Source organism: Paramisgurnus dabryanus, chromosome 3 (genome assembly GCF_030506205.2).
Source record: "Paramisgurnus dabryanus chromosome 3, PD_genome_1.1, whole genome shotgun sequence".
Taxonomy (NCBI): Eukaryota; Metazoa; Chordata; class Actinopteri; order Cypriniformes; family Cobitidae; genus Paramisgurnus; species Paramisgurnus dabryanus.
In genome coordinates this window covers 28,300,851-28,317,344 of record NC_133339.1, presented here as the reverse complement: position 1 = coordinate 28,317,344, position 16,494 = coordinate 28,300,851, and the positions used below count along the sequence as shown (strand labels likewise).

Below are 16,494 nucleotides of genomic sequence, written 5' to 3'. Positions count from 1 at the left end.
AAGATTGCCTGCCGTGTCCTTGAAGTCTATACTGAGTAGCTATTGACGGAACAGAATGACTTCTTTTTTTCCGCATCTCTGGCCGAGATCCCTCATCTACCCACCTAATCGCCTCCCTTCGTACATCCAAAACAATGGACTGCGGATGGAGCCAAACGTTACGTTTCAGCTCATGGCACAACCCGTTGTCAAGGACGTATTCAACAAACTGATCTCTTAATAAAATGGCCGAATTGGGCACGCCACCTGGTGCACACTGTATTACTTTTTCCATCAAAACAAAAAGTGCATGTGAAAAATCCTGCAAAGACTCCCCTTCATGTTTACGAGAAAAACACGACCCTGAAGCAAAATATATGAATGTGCTTCACCATACAACTCTTTTAACTCAGAGAACACCCTTTGAGGATCCTCTCTCTTCCCTTGATCTAAATTTAAATTCACTTCTCGCAGATCCCCCAAATGATCAAAAATAAACAATGCTTCCTTCCTGTCTGGTAAACTTCTGGCCTGTAAATTACTTTTTATTTCCTCTACCCATTCAAACACATCCTCTTTTCTTCCACTAAAAGTAAGACACCGTCGTTCTCTAGGAAACAAGAATCTCTACCATGGACACGCTCTACCATGGGCCTGGTGGCACCAGTCATACTGGAGGCATGCATATTTGAATCCACATTTGAGGCACTAACAGTAGCTGAGGACCCTGCTACAGAATTCGCTTGACACAGGAGCTGAACCTGCTGACACAACTCTTCTACTTCCCTCTCCGTTAATAATCAAAAGAGGAATAGAAACAAACAAGTTTGGACTTACTGAAACTCAAGCAGACGACTTCACGAAACACTCTTTACCCACTGCTTTCTGCTTCCCTGCTGCTGTAAGATAAACACACTCACACCAAAGCATCCATGTAAACATAAAAAGGAAAAAAAAACTCAAAACACCATACAACATCCAAAGACTTACACAGCACACCCTGTTGCAAACCCATGCCGACTACGCCAAATGTGAACGGGCCGAGATTTTATTTAGTAAATAAAATATTAATACCAAATTTCCCTAGAGACAGGCCCTACAAACAAATGGAGGAAAACAACAGGGATGTACCTATGTAATCTTTATTTCAAGTATTTAATATATAAAAATATAATCACATTTTCAACAGCAATCACATCAATTTAAAATATTCAAACACACCAAATAACTTTCATAATATAACGAGGACACTTAGCTCTTAGACCATTTGTATCAAAATCCCAAGGGATACGCTTGGATAATAAATCACACAATAGTAACAAAAATAATAAAACACACACATACACAATTAGAAAAAAAACAATAATATTTGTATAAAAATAAACCTAATTTCACACAATAACAAAGAAATAACAAAATAAGTAAATATGCAACAGCAATCCGCCAAGGCCCCCGTATCGGTTATGAGCACAGAATCGCTACAGTCTAAGACCAGTGTAACCACTCAATAATAAAAGAAAATAAATTTTTTTTAGATAAACCACATAACAAACAAAAACAACAAATAAACCTAATACTCCACACACCCAAAAATTATAATAACAACACAAATATGACACAAATATACTTTTAAACATTCGACTAACCACACACACACACGCGTTCAATATGACAAAACGTCAGAGGGTGCGATGATATCAACAGAAATATATGATGACTTAGGGGCCAGTCACACCAATAGCGTTTATGGCAGTTGCAGGCGCCTTTTTTGAATGATATTCTATGGGCAGGGCGCGTTTGCGCGCTGTTTATGCGCGCCGAGCGCCTTGCGGTTTTTTGCCGCCTGCCGCGGACGCGTTTTTGAAGGAGCGCTGAGAGCGGAGAAGCGCCCGACGTCATTCGTGTCTTTCCATTGTCCAATCGAATGAGGGGAGAGGCGGGCCTTACGTTGTGGCGAGGGAAGTTTACAGTTGCTTTGAAGAACCGGACTCCACTCGCTCACTCTCTCCTGCGTGTTTGTGCACCTCTCATCCTCAAACAAGGTCAGAGCAAGCGTCCTCTTTTTAAAGTTTCTGCTGATATGACAGTTAACAGCAAAAGAGCGCTCACGCTTCAATATTTGATTGACAATACAGCTGACTCGGTGGTTGCTTAGCAATATGAAAAGCCGCGTCGCACTGCTCTTTTTTTAAAAAAGGCAGTGCGTCGCGCCTTGCGTTTGCAAGCGTTTAAAGCGCTTTTGGTGTGACTGAAGCCTTAAAGTTCCACCGCAGCAAAACAGTAGCCGACAGCCCTCTATAACACAATTTCGCCATTAAACACATACTTTCACTACAGCTAAAATAACATATGAACTTATGAATATATAAAACAATATAACACCACATACCTGTAGCACACCTTGATTAAGCTCCCAACATTTAATAAACTAACCCTACCAATAAATGTAATACATACCAAAAGTCCCATGCTCAGAACAGAGAATCAGCATTCCTCCGATGCACACAAACGGACACAATGCCTCACACAGGTGGAAAACAAATTGTTGCCGGAACCACCTTGATGTTCAGCGTGGATAAGAGAGAGATCCGTTAAAAAGGTATAAACCTTGTGCTAACACAGGTAAGGGAGTCTTTGCAACACCTCCACTGCAGCCAGTTACCCAAACAGAGAGAACCCAAAGAAAGGAATGTTCTCAACTTCCGCCTGCCTCCATTGAAGCCACACAAAATAAATAAATAAATAACACACCCCTTCGAGATTGCCCCATTATATATTGTAGTGTTTTCCTTCTTCCGCTTCGCCATGTTGTTTTTGTTTCAGTCTTCGGCACTCTTTTTTAATTTTGTACACAAAATGACTTTAAAAAAACAACAGTCTCAGCAAGCATTCTTACTTAAATTGGTAAATGGTGACGCCATGCGTTAATTCAGTCTATAGCAATGCACGAGTAAAACAACTATGGCAGCCTACAGGACTGTGTTTGTGCTACTCAACGTACTGTGTTTATTTATGCTTCTCCAACAAAATGTAAATTTTTTTGCCACTTTATAGTCCAGGGTCATTTGGAAACCTACCTTATCCTCTGTCTAAACAAAACTGCTAAATGCTTTCACCACCAGGTGAAGCAACATTAAGGGCTCTATCATACACCCGGCGCAATGCAGCACAATTTCTTTTGCTAGTTTCGACCCTGCGCACTGATAATTTTCACATTTAGCGCCACATTTTTTAAATAGCAAATGCATTTGCTTCCCCTTTAGCGCCCATGGGCGTTCTGGTCTGAAAACGAGGTGTGTTCAGGCGCATTGTTAGCGTGTTGCTATTTTGAGGCAACTAAAATAAACTACGCCGTTGACCAACAAAAACCTGGTCTAAAGTCTAAAGTCAATGGCGCAATATGTTTTTTGTTATTTAAAGAGCGCAGTAAATTATGCTCCTAAACGGGACGATAACGCGGGTTTGCTTATCACATATGTCACAGAGTGACTTAAGGCGGTACCAAAAAATGAGAGGAGAGGTTCCGCCCGGAACGAAATTTTGGAACACCGTCACTTCCTGGTTCCCCGGACAACCCAAACGAGGCTGAATTTGAAACAGGTGTGGAGGATGACGTGGCGACTGTTGACTGGGCAGTTCAGTTCACTGAAGGAGGATAAAAGGAGGAGTGAAGATGCAGGAAGGCGTTCGATTTCCAGGCGAACCCACTTCCGCCATGGCCACTACAACAGCACGATCCCGCTGGAGAGTCCGCAAGCCCCGTTGATCCGGCAGACGCTAGAGCGGGCGGAAAGAGTGAGGGGCCGTAGAAGGACGAAAGGAAGGAATTGTAGTTGTTTTGGAAGTGTGGAAGCCATCAGGTTCATTTTGTTTGATCCTTTGTTCCCGGTGGATGTCGGGGCGTGTGTGGTGGCAGAGCGGTGTTTGATGTGGCAAAGCGGATGATCAGGAACCGAAGTGGGAATCTGTGGAGGAGAAAAAGCAGAGAATCGAGTCATTGAATCAGGCTGGTCAGCGAACGGATTGTAGTAAAGAGGTACTGTTTACAAGTGAGTGTGTGCATACGCCTATGGAAGGCCATCGTGTTACACGATTGTTGACGGAGATTTCCTAGAGTTAAGCGGCCTTGGAGAGCCACGAGAAGAGGACGGACGGATACAGAGGAAAGCAGATATATGTTATCAGACTGTGAGTACAAGCACTTATTTACCTTCATTGAGACATTGATGAACGGAGCGTAATCTGTTCTGTGGAGTGTGTTGTCCTATAGTGGCCCCACCATAGAGAACAAAGCTGGTGGGTGAGCCAACTAGTTGCAGAGCATCCGAACTGTGGTGTGGGGACTCGTGCCACCTACACAACACGCCTGTGGCAACGACTAGAACGTCTTTCCCCCAGTGAAGTATTTTGACCCAGTGTAGAGGTATGAGCCTTTTCCTGTCACTAAAGAGTGTGGATTGCCGTGGGTGAGTGTGAATTACTGACGTGTGTGCACCTGAAGTATTTGCAGTGTTGTGCCGTGTCCTTGTCGCTCATACCGCTTCCAGGTCAAGCTGTCACTGAGAGGTTGTCGTGAAACTGCTGGAGTGCGACCATCATTGTGGATTTATCTACCTATTTCCCCCACCTGTGTGTCCGAGCAACGAAGGAGGTCTGTGAGTATAGTATCGACGTGCTGTGGAAGAAAACATAGTAAAATGAAAGGAAGTAGAGAAATTGTTAAAAGTTAACTGTGTGTACAAACCCTGTGTGGAGAAGAGGCGCTGCCGTTGTTCCATCAATTTAGGTGTCGTTCTGGCTTGGAGAGGAAAGGAGCTGACGGGTCGGTTACGGACGTCATCTTATAGTTCCATCTACATCTCCCTCCATCTCTTTGGACGGCACAGGCTGTGACCCGGCCAGCTGCAAATCGTGTGGAAGGTGGTAGTGACTTTACTCCCTCACCGTGGGCCAAGATTAGGTGATGTATAGATTTACTTACCCATGTCGAGATACTTACCTGTACTACCCTTGAGAGTGATAGAGCAGCACGCTCATTGAACCGCAGAGCCACACTAGAGCCAGAGCTAAAGCTATACCTACCCAAGCTGTTTGTTGATCCAGAGCACACGCCCATTGAACTGCAGAGCCACACTAGAGCCAGAGCTAAAGCTATACCTACCCAAGCTGTTTGTTGATCCAGAGCACACACCCATTGAACCGCAGAGCCACACTAGAGCCAGAGCTAAAAGCTACACGTACCCAAGCTGTCTTGTTGACCCAAAGCAGCACGCCCATTGAACTGCAGAGCCACACTAGAGCCAGAGCTAAAGCTATACATACCCAAGCTGTCTTGTTGTCCCAGAGCAATACGCCTATTGAACCGCAGAGCCACACTAGAGCCAGAGCTAGAGCTATACATGCCCAAGCTGTTTTTTGATCCAGAGTACACGTCTATTGAACTGCAGAGCCAAACTAGAGCCAGAGCTAAAAGCTATACATACCCAAGCTGTCTTATTGACCCAGAGCAGCACGCTTATTGAACCGCAGAGTCACCCCAGAACCAGAACTAAAATTGTACTTACCTGAGGCGTCCGGTGGACGTAGAGCGGCCGGCCAAGTGAACGTAGAGCTACACTTACCTGAGAGTCTTGTAGATCCAGTCGAAAGTGCCTAGTGCAATTCATACTTACCTTGTATATCCGCCCGTCCGGTGGAGCACGGCCCCGCAGCGCCCCTGGAACAACCTGAAACATATGTGTTGGTGACACATACATGAATACACAGCAGCACAAAAACACTTTTAAATATAAAAAGATTAAAGGATTGAATGTAAAATATTATTATTGAGTCTCTTGGACATAAATGAGGACTAATTATGAGACGTTAGAAGATGCAAAGAGCTGCTTCACCTGTAGCCAGGTAAGTAAATAAATGCTTTGCTTTAAACAAATGCAACTATTTTTAAATGTTTTTAAATGCTATCTTATAGATTTATTGTATATGATGACACTGTGGGTATGGTGAGATGAGAAACATTTTAAGTAATGCTTTGTAAAAATCCCATGGCGCTGTTCTAGTGCTGAAACGCTTCGGCTCTCTGTGCGTTTGTAAATTCTTTATCTCTTGTTTGTATTTTTAGAGTACAAACCTTTTCTTGCATATCTGCAAATTATTTTATGTGATTAAAATGATTATGTATGATATCAATACATTTACAGCAATTAAAAGCCTGATATTTGTACTTCTATGACTGAAAGAAAACGTCTTTTAAAGGTTTTAATCCAAAAAAATTAAATTTTAATAAAATTGAAACCAACACATTTTTTTACATTATTCTTAAACTTATTCCTCCGCTTAGTTTTTCAATTGACAAAGTCTGTCATCTAAATAGGGATTAGACATAGCGCCAGCGCAGCTGGCTTTTAAAGCGGATGACAGATAAGACTCTCATTGGTTTATTGCACGTTACTTCCAAAAAACACCCATTACTCATTAGGAAAATATGAACAACCCTTTTCGACTGTGTGCTCGGCGCAGAAACCATTTTTTCCATTTAGACCATGCGCAGTGCGCTTTAGACAATGCGCTTAGATCGTTAAAATAGGGCCCTAAGTGTGGACCCATGCAAAATAAATCAATGTCACGATTAATATAAGAATCACGATATATATACTGTACATAGAATTTTATTATATTGAGTTTGATAAAAGGGGTCATCTAATTCCATATCAGTGCAAAAACAGTAAGTGTTTTCGTGGTGCTTTAACAAACAGCGTCAGCTTTGTTCATGGCAAAGAAAGTTTGGGGTGGTTAGATTAATGAACTATAATGTGAAATTAATATAAATGTTCAATAAATCAAAGTTTTGTGTTGTGTTACACTTTATTAGTTCTTTGTCACATGTATAGTAGACCATTTTGTTGGTGTGTAATGATTGCCCTTTTCACCGGCCACCACCACAAGTAAATTTCAGATCTGTTGGAAACAACAAGAAGGCATGCGCTTTAAAAGATGGCAAGTAAAATTAAAAGCACATCTCTATGCAATACAGTTTCATTATAATTCATTATTATCCAGAGTGGCTTAATATAACTAATTTGTGCGACCAAATCAAACTGAAAAAGTTAGTAGCGCAAGTGCCACCAGTGGAAAAGGTTAGTGTAGTTCCCTGCCTGGGTGCTGCGTCTGCATGTCTCGCTGTTGAGCAGCGTACTGTGAGGCTACTGTGAGCGTTGATTAATTAAAATGCAGGCCTCTTAACCTGAGATAAGTCCAACCCATTGAAGTTGAGATGACCAATGCGAAAGGGTGTTGATCGAAAAGGAAAAGTTTGTCTTTGATTCACCTAACTTATTTGCATAGTTGGGCTAGAGATTTTGTTACAATAATAATTTGGATTAATATTGAATGAGTTTAATACTAGTTACAATGACATGAAGCATATCATTGATCAGGAAAGTAAAAGGGGATTATTTAGAGTGTAAACAAGATATGATTAAAACATACTATAATAATCATTTCATAAATGTAAATTATAAGACAAACAATGATAAAGCAAATATCGGTGTAGTGTTATAAGAAAGTGGTACATTACAGATACAAACATGTAATGAGAGGATATATAATATATACAATTTAATAGCTGGTGATATTTAAACTAGAGAATGAGGTCCACCTCAGTGGTCTCTGGCTATTGTCACTTGAAACCTTAGATCTCAAGTTTCTCTAAATTCCTTTGAAGCTTGCTTGAGGTGTGAATTTAATTAGGTTGTTGCAGTAAAAGACAGCCAGAGAGAGTCGATAGGTCTGGAAGTGTGTGTTATCGGGAGATTAAGATCTCTGATGAAAGCGTTATGAGCAGACCTTGTTGGTGACCTGGGGCCTCATTTATAAAGCGTGCGTATGCACAAAATGAAGCTGGAAACGTGCGTAGGCCAGTTCCCACTCAAAGGTTGTGGTTTATAAAAAAACAAACTTGATGGAAGAATGGGCTTACAGGGTTGGATATTAGAATGATTAATGTACGCACGATTGCAGGTGATCTGTGATTTATAAAGGGAACATTGCTTCAAGTAAGGGCCGGATTATCCATAGACGGGATTGGGAGAGTGCCCTGGGGGAACCAGGCAATGGGGGGCACCAAGGGCTCCAGTCTGCGGCCAAAATGTTTTTTAACAGGTGCTCGCGCATGTGCGGCACGTGTGACAAACTACGGAATGCGCGATCGGGTTTTAAACACTCATTTGCATGACACGTATATCGTTTTACTGTATGTTACCATGCGCTCAGTTGATTGTACCGTTGGGTCTACGCAGCCAGGGTAAAGTCAACACATCTCAATCAGAACCGCGAGGAGACGCGCTGGCGCGGATTTAAAATTAAACATTGCAGAGATGAGAGACAAAGAGAGCGGGAGAACTTTTAGCCTACATTAACACCAACATCAGTGCCCAGTTAAGGAAAACCGGATAAAAGATGAGAAACGTGTAAATGATATATTGATAATGAGTATGTAGATTGCCCTGCCACTCATTTAATTACAGTATATTATCTGGATATAATTTATTGTATATATGTATCTTCTGCCTAGAATTAGTGAAGGGGGTTGTATGATTCTTTGGTTCATAACTTCCTATTCTAAAAGTTTCATCAATTTTGCATAATGACATTTGCAGCAACTGCATAGAGTTAAGTCTATTTAGTATTTTTCAGTAATGCAGTTATTTTGAAAAAAAGGGGGAATAATTGCATTGCAGGCTGATTTAAGGTGTGCCCTTAATTTTCTGCTGGCACTCCTAAAATTTCAGTCAGGGGCTACAGTGCTCCTAATAACAAAAAAGTTAGTCTGGAGCCCTGAATGACTAGAGTTCAATATAATATTATATATTTATATATATATATATATATATATATATATATATATATATATATATATATATATATATAATTGGGAGGGGGGGCACTTGAAATTTGGTCACCCTGGGGCACTTCACTGTGTTAATCCGTGCCTGCTTCAAGTCTTCATATTTTTTGGTGGATGCCATTTTTGGCTTTTGTGGCTATGTAGACTTTTAGTAAGGATCCTATGCACAGTTTTATAAATGACCCTGAAAACTACACAGACGACAAGACCTCCATCTGATGTCCGGCCAGATGTTACAGATAATTGAGGCAAATACCTGTTGGAAAAGGGAGAGTTTTTTGTCATTCGAGTGAGCTTGCAACATTTTGGTTTACATCTATTCATTAACATTCTAACACATGCCCAGTGATCATTTTCAACTAGTCTGTCATGATAGCACAATGTAAGAGTTTGACATGGATTGAATTATAATGAAGTTGTCTTGTTTTTCAGGAGGTGATGTTAGACTGGTCAATGGTAATAATCGCTGCTCTGGTAGAGTTGAGGTCTTTCATGATGGCAGTTGGGGAACTGTGTGTGATGACTCTTGGGACATTAATGATGCTACTGTGGTGTGCAGACAGGTGGGATGTGGAAAAGCTCTTAGTGCCAACAGTAAGGCTTCTTTTGGTCAGGGGAGTGACCCAATCTTGCTGGATGATGTTGCATGTTCTGGAAGTGAGAGCAGCATAAAACAGTGCAAACACAGGGAACTAGGAACACATGACTGTAGCCACAGTGAAGATGCTGGTGTTACATGTTCAGGTGTGAGAATATTCATCCATTTAATCCCATAATTTTCTATTTTACACCCTGGATAGCCCAATAAAACAAACTTAAAAAAAAGTTGTATTTCTGTAGGGTATTATTGTAAATATGATTCTCAGTAATGATGATAAATTTCCACAATTCTAAAAAAATTATTGTATTTATGAGCAGATAACCAATTATATAGATTTAAAGCATCACACACATCATGTAAGTTTTCTTTTATGTCATACATCAGACTTAAGATTGGTCAGTGGCTCTGATTCCTGCTGTGGAAGAGTGGAGATCCTTCATAATGGCCAGTGGGGAACTGTGTGTGATGACGACTGGGACATAACAGATGCTGATGTTGTGTGCAAACAATTAAACTGTGGCAGAGCCATCAGCGCCCCTCTCAATGCAGCATTTGGTCAGGGAAGTGGAGTGATCTGGCTGGATAATGTTGGATGCTCTGGAAATGAAAATTCTCTTACACAGTGCTCACACAGAGGTCTGGGACAACATAACTGTAATCATGGTGAAGACACTGGTGTTGTGTGTACAGGTAAGACAAATAATTTGGGAAAATGGGAGAGACTGCAGAACGATTTGCTCCTGATCTGCGTTTCAAGCTAAATATAAACTCATTTTTGCAGGTGATCTGCAGATACCCATTTTTTCCATAATCTCTCCACATTCAGTTGTGTCTCCTGGAGAAAACATTCAGTTCAAATGCACAACACCTAATCCAAGATGGCAGGAAAATGCTAAATTCCACCTGTTCAGAAGCAGATCATCCACAATATCCTCTCAAACAAGTGTATCTAGTGTGACTTTCAGTCTGACTGTAGACGTCTCAAATCAGGATCAATACAGCTGTGATTACTCTTACAGGAATGACATCATCAAGTCTTCCAGGAGTAACACTATTGAAATCACTGTAGGTGAGTGTGTTTACAATTAATGGGGACTGCTTTTTCTGCACTCAGTTACATTTCCAATACATTTATGCATTAAGTAAATGTTTTTATCTAAAGCTAATCACAGTGCAGTCAAGCTCTACATTATATACAAACGCAATGGTCTACAATACAGGAACACGCTTGCACTTGTCACAGTTATTTGTAAATCATAGATTAGCTGTGTTCCCCTTTTTTTCTAGTGAACCTGCAGAAGCCACACATTTCTCTCAGTCCTCAGGGTTCAGTGGTCGCCAGAGGTCACAGCTTCACTATTACTTGTTCATCTGAATCTCAGTATTCTGGAGGCTTCTTCTCTCTGTTCAATGGATCAAACATCATCAGTAGGAAACCAGTTGTCAATCACGCAGCCGTCTTCATCTTTCCTGAGGCAGATTATTCACATGTGGGAAGCTACATTTGTGTTTATGAAGTGATTGTCTCCTCACGTAACTTTCGTTCAGTTTCCTCTAACCAGCTGCTCATCACTATCAGAGGTGGGTTAATGACACAAAACTGTTACAGTGAACAGTTACTATGTCCTGCATGTACTGTAACTTAATTAGTAATATCAAATTGTATATTTCATAACATCAGGGGGTGAAGATGTATGTACAGATAACCTGTTTAATCCTAAACATTTTTACAGCTATGTGACCCTTGTACTTTGCTTCCTGGATAGCCAAATGAAACAAACTGTCCTATATCAGCCAGATTAAATAGATGAACTACTCAGTAAGGCCAAATAAGAAATTGCAATATAGTCAGATATTCATAACCAAGAGACACGTGCTGGGGAAAACATATGATTAACTAAACTTGCAGTAAATGCACAGATTTAAAGCCACCATTACATCTGAAATTAACACCGATGAATAATGATGAGTAACGTTCATGCACAGTTCACTGTTTAAACATACACAGAAAGGCACATCTAATTTTCGTATAATCACAAAGTTTATTTCACACAGATTTAATATACTGATGATGACAAATTTGCAAACTTATTGAAGTTGAAATCCATTCAACAATGCAAACATATAGAAACAGCATCCTCTTAAGCAATAAAACATGTTTTTAACCATCAAATCCCAAGTAAGTTTTTTTGTCACATCAGATGGGTTAAGATTGGTCAGAGGCTCTGATTCCTGCTGTGGAAGAGTGGAGATCCTTCACAATGGCCAGTGGGGAACTGTGTGTGATGACGACTGGGACATAAGAGATGCTGATGTTGTGTGCAAACAATTAAACTGTGGCAGAGCCATCAGCGCCCTTCACGGCGCAGCATTTGGTCAGGGAAGTGGAGCAATCTGGCTGGATGATGTTGGATGCTCTGGAAATGAGCGCTTCCTCGTACAGTGCTCACACGGAGGTCTGGGACAAAATAACTGTAATCATGGTAAAGACACTGGTGTTGTGTGTACAGGTAAGACTAATTTTTTTGGGGAAATGGAAGAGACTGCAGATAGATTTGCCCCTGATCTGCGTTTCAAGCTAAATATAAACTCATTTTTTGCAGGTGATCTGCAGATACCCATTCTTTCCATAATCTCTCCACATTCAGTTGTGTCTCCTGGAGAAATCATTCAGTTCAGATGCACAACACCTAATCCAAGATGGCGGGAAAATGCTGAATTCCACCTGTTCAGAAGCAGTTCATCCACAATATCCTCTAAAACAAGTGTATCTAGTGTGACTTTCAGTCTGACTGTAGACGTCTCACATCAGGATCAGTACAGCTGTGATTACTCTTACAGTAATGACATGTTCAAGTCTTCCAGGAGTAACACTATTGAAATTACTGTAGGTGAGTGTTTTCACAATGAATTGCTGCCTTTTCTGCACACATGTTCTTGTCACAGCCATTTGTAAATCATAGATTATTTAAAGACCATCAGAATGTGTTCCTCTTTTTTCTAGTGAACCTGCAGAAGCCCAATATTTCTCTCAGTGGATTGTTTGACTTTGGTCCTCAGGGTTCAGTGATCACCAGAGGTCACAGCTTCACTATTACTTGTTCATCTGAATCTCAGTATTTTGGAGGCTTCTTCTCTCTGTTCAGTGGATCAAACATCACCAGTAGTCAACCAGCTGTCAATCACTCAGCCGTCTTCATCTTTCCTGAGGCAGATTATTCACATGAGGGAAACTACAGTTGTGTTTATGAAGTGAATGTGTCCTCACGTACCCTCCATTCAGATGCGTCTGACCTGCTGCTCATCACTATAAGAGGTGAGTTAAGGATGTTTAATCATTGAGTACTAACTAGGCTGAAGCTTAGGCTTCAACAAATGAGACGTATAACAAACAAAATATGTTGACTAATGATTACCTTAGTTTCTGTGCAATCTCATTGGTCCTGCAGTGTGTTTTGATTGGCTGTGATATTGTTTCTCTGAGCCACATGTTTTCATGTGGACAAGCAAATTTCATTTTTTTGGAAAATTAAATTATCCTGCCATAATTCAAGCACAAGATGAACTGCTGGTAAAGAAAGAATGACTTCTCTCTTTCAGCCTCTCTACTTCCTGTCATTGGTGGTGTTGTGTCAGCTGTACTTCTCATCTTCTCTGCTCTTGTTATCGTCTTCATAGTGAAGAGAAGACAAAAGCAGAACAATAAGGAGATTCGTAAAAAGTGTTTTTTTAAGAAAGGTGATATTGTTTTGCATCTTATAAAGAACTCACATTTTTTCTTTCAAAGGTTTAATGTGTAAGATTTAGAAGGCTCTATTGACAAAAATAAATATATTATACAAGGGGCAGGGTTAGGGATTGGCTGAGCTGTTGGTTGCCATTCACAACTTTACCACAAGATGCAGCTAAATCTTACACATTACACCTTTATCTTACCAATACCAGTGTGTTTCTTAAAAATAAATTTTGAGAGGAATTTTCATAACCATGCAATGTCTGTAGGTGAGGGTAATACATATGAAGGGGCATCCTGTGACACCAAAAATGAAGAGGAAAATGAGGACATCTATCAAAATGTGGAACTTGAAAAGAAAGATAATGTGAGCAGTGATGATGACTCTGAACAGGACTATATTAATGTGGATACAGATAATTTAAAACAGGATTGTATGAATGCAGACACAGATGATTCTGAAGAGGATTATGTTAATGTTGATATAACAGAAAACAGAAGTACGGTAGACAGTAAATGTGATGATGACCTCTATGAAAGTTTTATGGATAATGAGTGAACCTGAAATACAGTAGATTTTCCTTAGAGACAGCAATATGCATCAAAGACTGATTGATACAAATGATGATGATGTGATGATGATGTAGTTTGGTGTTTCCTGTCAAACACATAAACTGGCTCCCATCTCTGATGTTATTGCAGAGCTGCCAACTCTCAAGCTGTTGCCGTGTGACACATGGTTTTCACCCACATTCATGCCACACATCCAATTACTCGCGCAAAAAAATCTGATCTGATCTTGGGTAGAGACTCGCTCGTTATTTTTAAATTCTCCGATGGTACTAGATGGCGCTGATGGCGTCTGCAGCTGACTAGTTATTTTTGCGACTGACCTTACTGCATTTCTAGGAGTTTTCCTTTCAGACACAAAATTTATGGGAGGATATTATTTAAACGATTTGCGCGTGTGATATTATTGGTATTTGTGCCATTATTTCATGCCGAAAAAGCATGTCATTTTGAGCTTGAAATGGCTGCAATTGTTGCTGATAAGAGAGCGCGTGGTACAAGGCAGAGGATTTTTTAACATGTAACAGTTTATTTGGAATGTCTGAGGGACATATTATTTAAAAATATTGTTTTCCAAGCCATGTCTTGTTTTATTTGCTGGAGAAAATAAAAGAGGAGTCACTACAGGAGTCATACAATAGCAGGTGTTTCAAAACTTCTTGTAACCGTTTTGTCTTCCGGTTCTTTTCAGTGTACTATGACTTTGTTAGCTGGGATCCCCCCCCCCCCCCGAATTTTCAGCTAAGATGCCAGTGAAGCTGAACGCGAGCTCATCAGGCATTAGATCACCCGCTGGAGCATCAGCTCTGCTTATTTCTGACCCTGAACTAATTTGCGCTGCTTAGTAGATTGCTTACTATGGAAATCAGCTGTTGTGCCTGTGTTATTTAATTTGTGCATTTTAAGTAAAAATCCTGCACTTATTACCACTCCCATAGGCGCTTTTTTGGAATTGCGCTCTCGTGCTAATTTGACCCATTTAGCAAATCTGGCCTTAAGTATGTAACAATTAAATGTCGTCAAATTTAATACTCACTCTTAATTTTAAATCTTTTAAGAAAATATTTTTAATATTGTGCGTGTAGTGTGGTGAATTTAAACTCAGCTGATATAGCTCTTACCGTTCTAAACAAAAAATATAAATCAACCTACCTAGGTCAAGGCTTAACCACTGGTCTATAAATAAGGCTTTATTGTGGTACATAGGCAGTAATTTAGGCACAACAATAGTTTTTTCTGGATGAATGTTCAGCTCAAGTCTAAAAGGCCCAACAAGTCAATATGCAAAACATGAATCAGAATAAGTTCAGGTATTGCACATATTTAGCAGACCACCCAAAAATCCACTAGAATGCAGGAAATCACATCTAATTAAATATAAAAAAATTGGGGTGGACCTTCAGCTATATCTGCCTCACAGAATTTAACCAATATTGTCCATCTCCAGTAGGCTGTCCCATCCTCCTCACAAACCACCAGAATGCAGGGTACAACATCAAATTAATTCCATTTTTATCTGAGCCACCAACATGTTTGGTTGCATGCGCTGCATAATATTGATCACTCCTGACAAAATCTCACTCCAAGTTTTTATTTTATTTAAGTTGGCAGGTATATTATTGGGTCTCCTGATGTCACTATCTTTGGTTACACTGTGAAAGCTTTATTTCTTCTTTCTGTTTTTTATTGTTTTTAGAATTATATATAAAAACAATATTGCTTATAAGATAAAGATTTGAAATTGTTTAACTGTTACTGAAATTATAAATTATGTTTTGCCATCAGAATTATTGAAATATTCTGTCCTGATGTTTTTGTTTATTAATAAAGAGTGAAGAGTGGTGGTTAGTTTTTTTGAACCACATTACAATCTGACACATGTTGGCAACTTTTTAAAAAGAGGTTCATATTTTATCAGGCTCTGATTTTTAATTGCAGCATTCAACCAAAATGTTGAGAAAATGTCATCAATTTGTAGAGGTGTTAACTGGATAGTTACCCAAACATGAAACTTCTGTCACCATTTACTCACCCTCATGTTAACTGGGTTTAAAGTGGGAGAATAGAATGTGGAGAAAAGGTGAAGTCCCCCCAGCTTTCAAAGTATACCCCACCGCGGCTACTTCCTAACAGAAAAGCATAGTATCTACAGTAGTTAAAAGAAAACATTGTATACAAACACCAATATGTGTAGTTGTAGTAATATTCTAGCCAACTTAAAACATTGAATTGAAAGAAAGAGAGAGAGCGAGAGAGAGAGAGAGAGAGAGAGAGAGAGAGAGAGAGAGAGAGAGAGAGAGAGACTTTTGACTTTTAGCACACTTTAATTAAATAAAAACCAGAACATAAAAAACACAATGCATCAGCAGTTAAACCATATATCTCAATCTTCTCAAAGTGACAATAAAGATCCATTCACACACCATTTAAATTCAAATTCAAGCAAGTTCCCTGTAATATGGGAAAAACTGTGCTCCACTCTTATTCAAGATTCAACCAAAGCTGTAAAAAACATCTATATCTCGCCCCTCAGCAACCAATCTACAGGATTTCCAAATGGCCACCTTGGCTTAATTACAAAGTTTGCCACCGTGCTCTGCTGACTGTGCGCTCTTGAATATTTACACATATAAACAAAAAGCATCTTATCAAAAACAAAACATAAATCCCCTTTTTTCCTAAAAAAGAAAACAATGGGACCAATCT

General features: G+C 39.9%; 1 protein-coding gene across 3 annotated transcripts in view; it reads left to right on the top strand.

Moving 5' to 3' along the window:
• Positions 1-15,629, top strand: part of LOC135760194 (scavenger receptor cysteine-rich domain-containing group B protein-like) — a 67,223-nt gene extending 51,594 nt beyond the window's left edge. Inside the window, exons 3-11 of one of the 3 annotated variants that reach the window (XM_065274120.2) lie at positions 9,317-9,628; positions 9,870-10,175; positions 10,312-10,554; positions 10,773-11,066; positions 11,687-11,995; positions 12,089-12,376; positions 12,490-12,801; positions 13,086-13,223; positions 13,488-15,629. In XM_065274120.2, the coding sequence (XP_065130192.2) occupies positions 9,317-9,628; positions 9,870-10,175; positions 10,312-10,554; positions 10,773-11,066; positions 11,687-11,995; positions 12,089-12,376; positions 12,490-12,801; positions 13,086-13,223; positions 13,488-13,777 (2,492 nt within the window). In that variant the 3' untranslated portion in view covers positions 13,778-15,629. Of the gene's footprint in view, positions 1-9,316; positions 9,629-9,869; positions 10,176-10,266; positions 10,555-10,772; positions 11,067-11,686; positions 11,996-12,088; positions 12,377-12,489; positions 12,802-13,085; positions 13,224-13,487 lie in introns of all 3 variants that reach the window. The other 2 variants (XM_073813982.1, XM_065274119.2) reach the window with 2 other exon arrangements.
• The last annotated feature ends 865 nt before the right edge of the window (positions 15,630-16,494 follow it).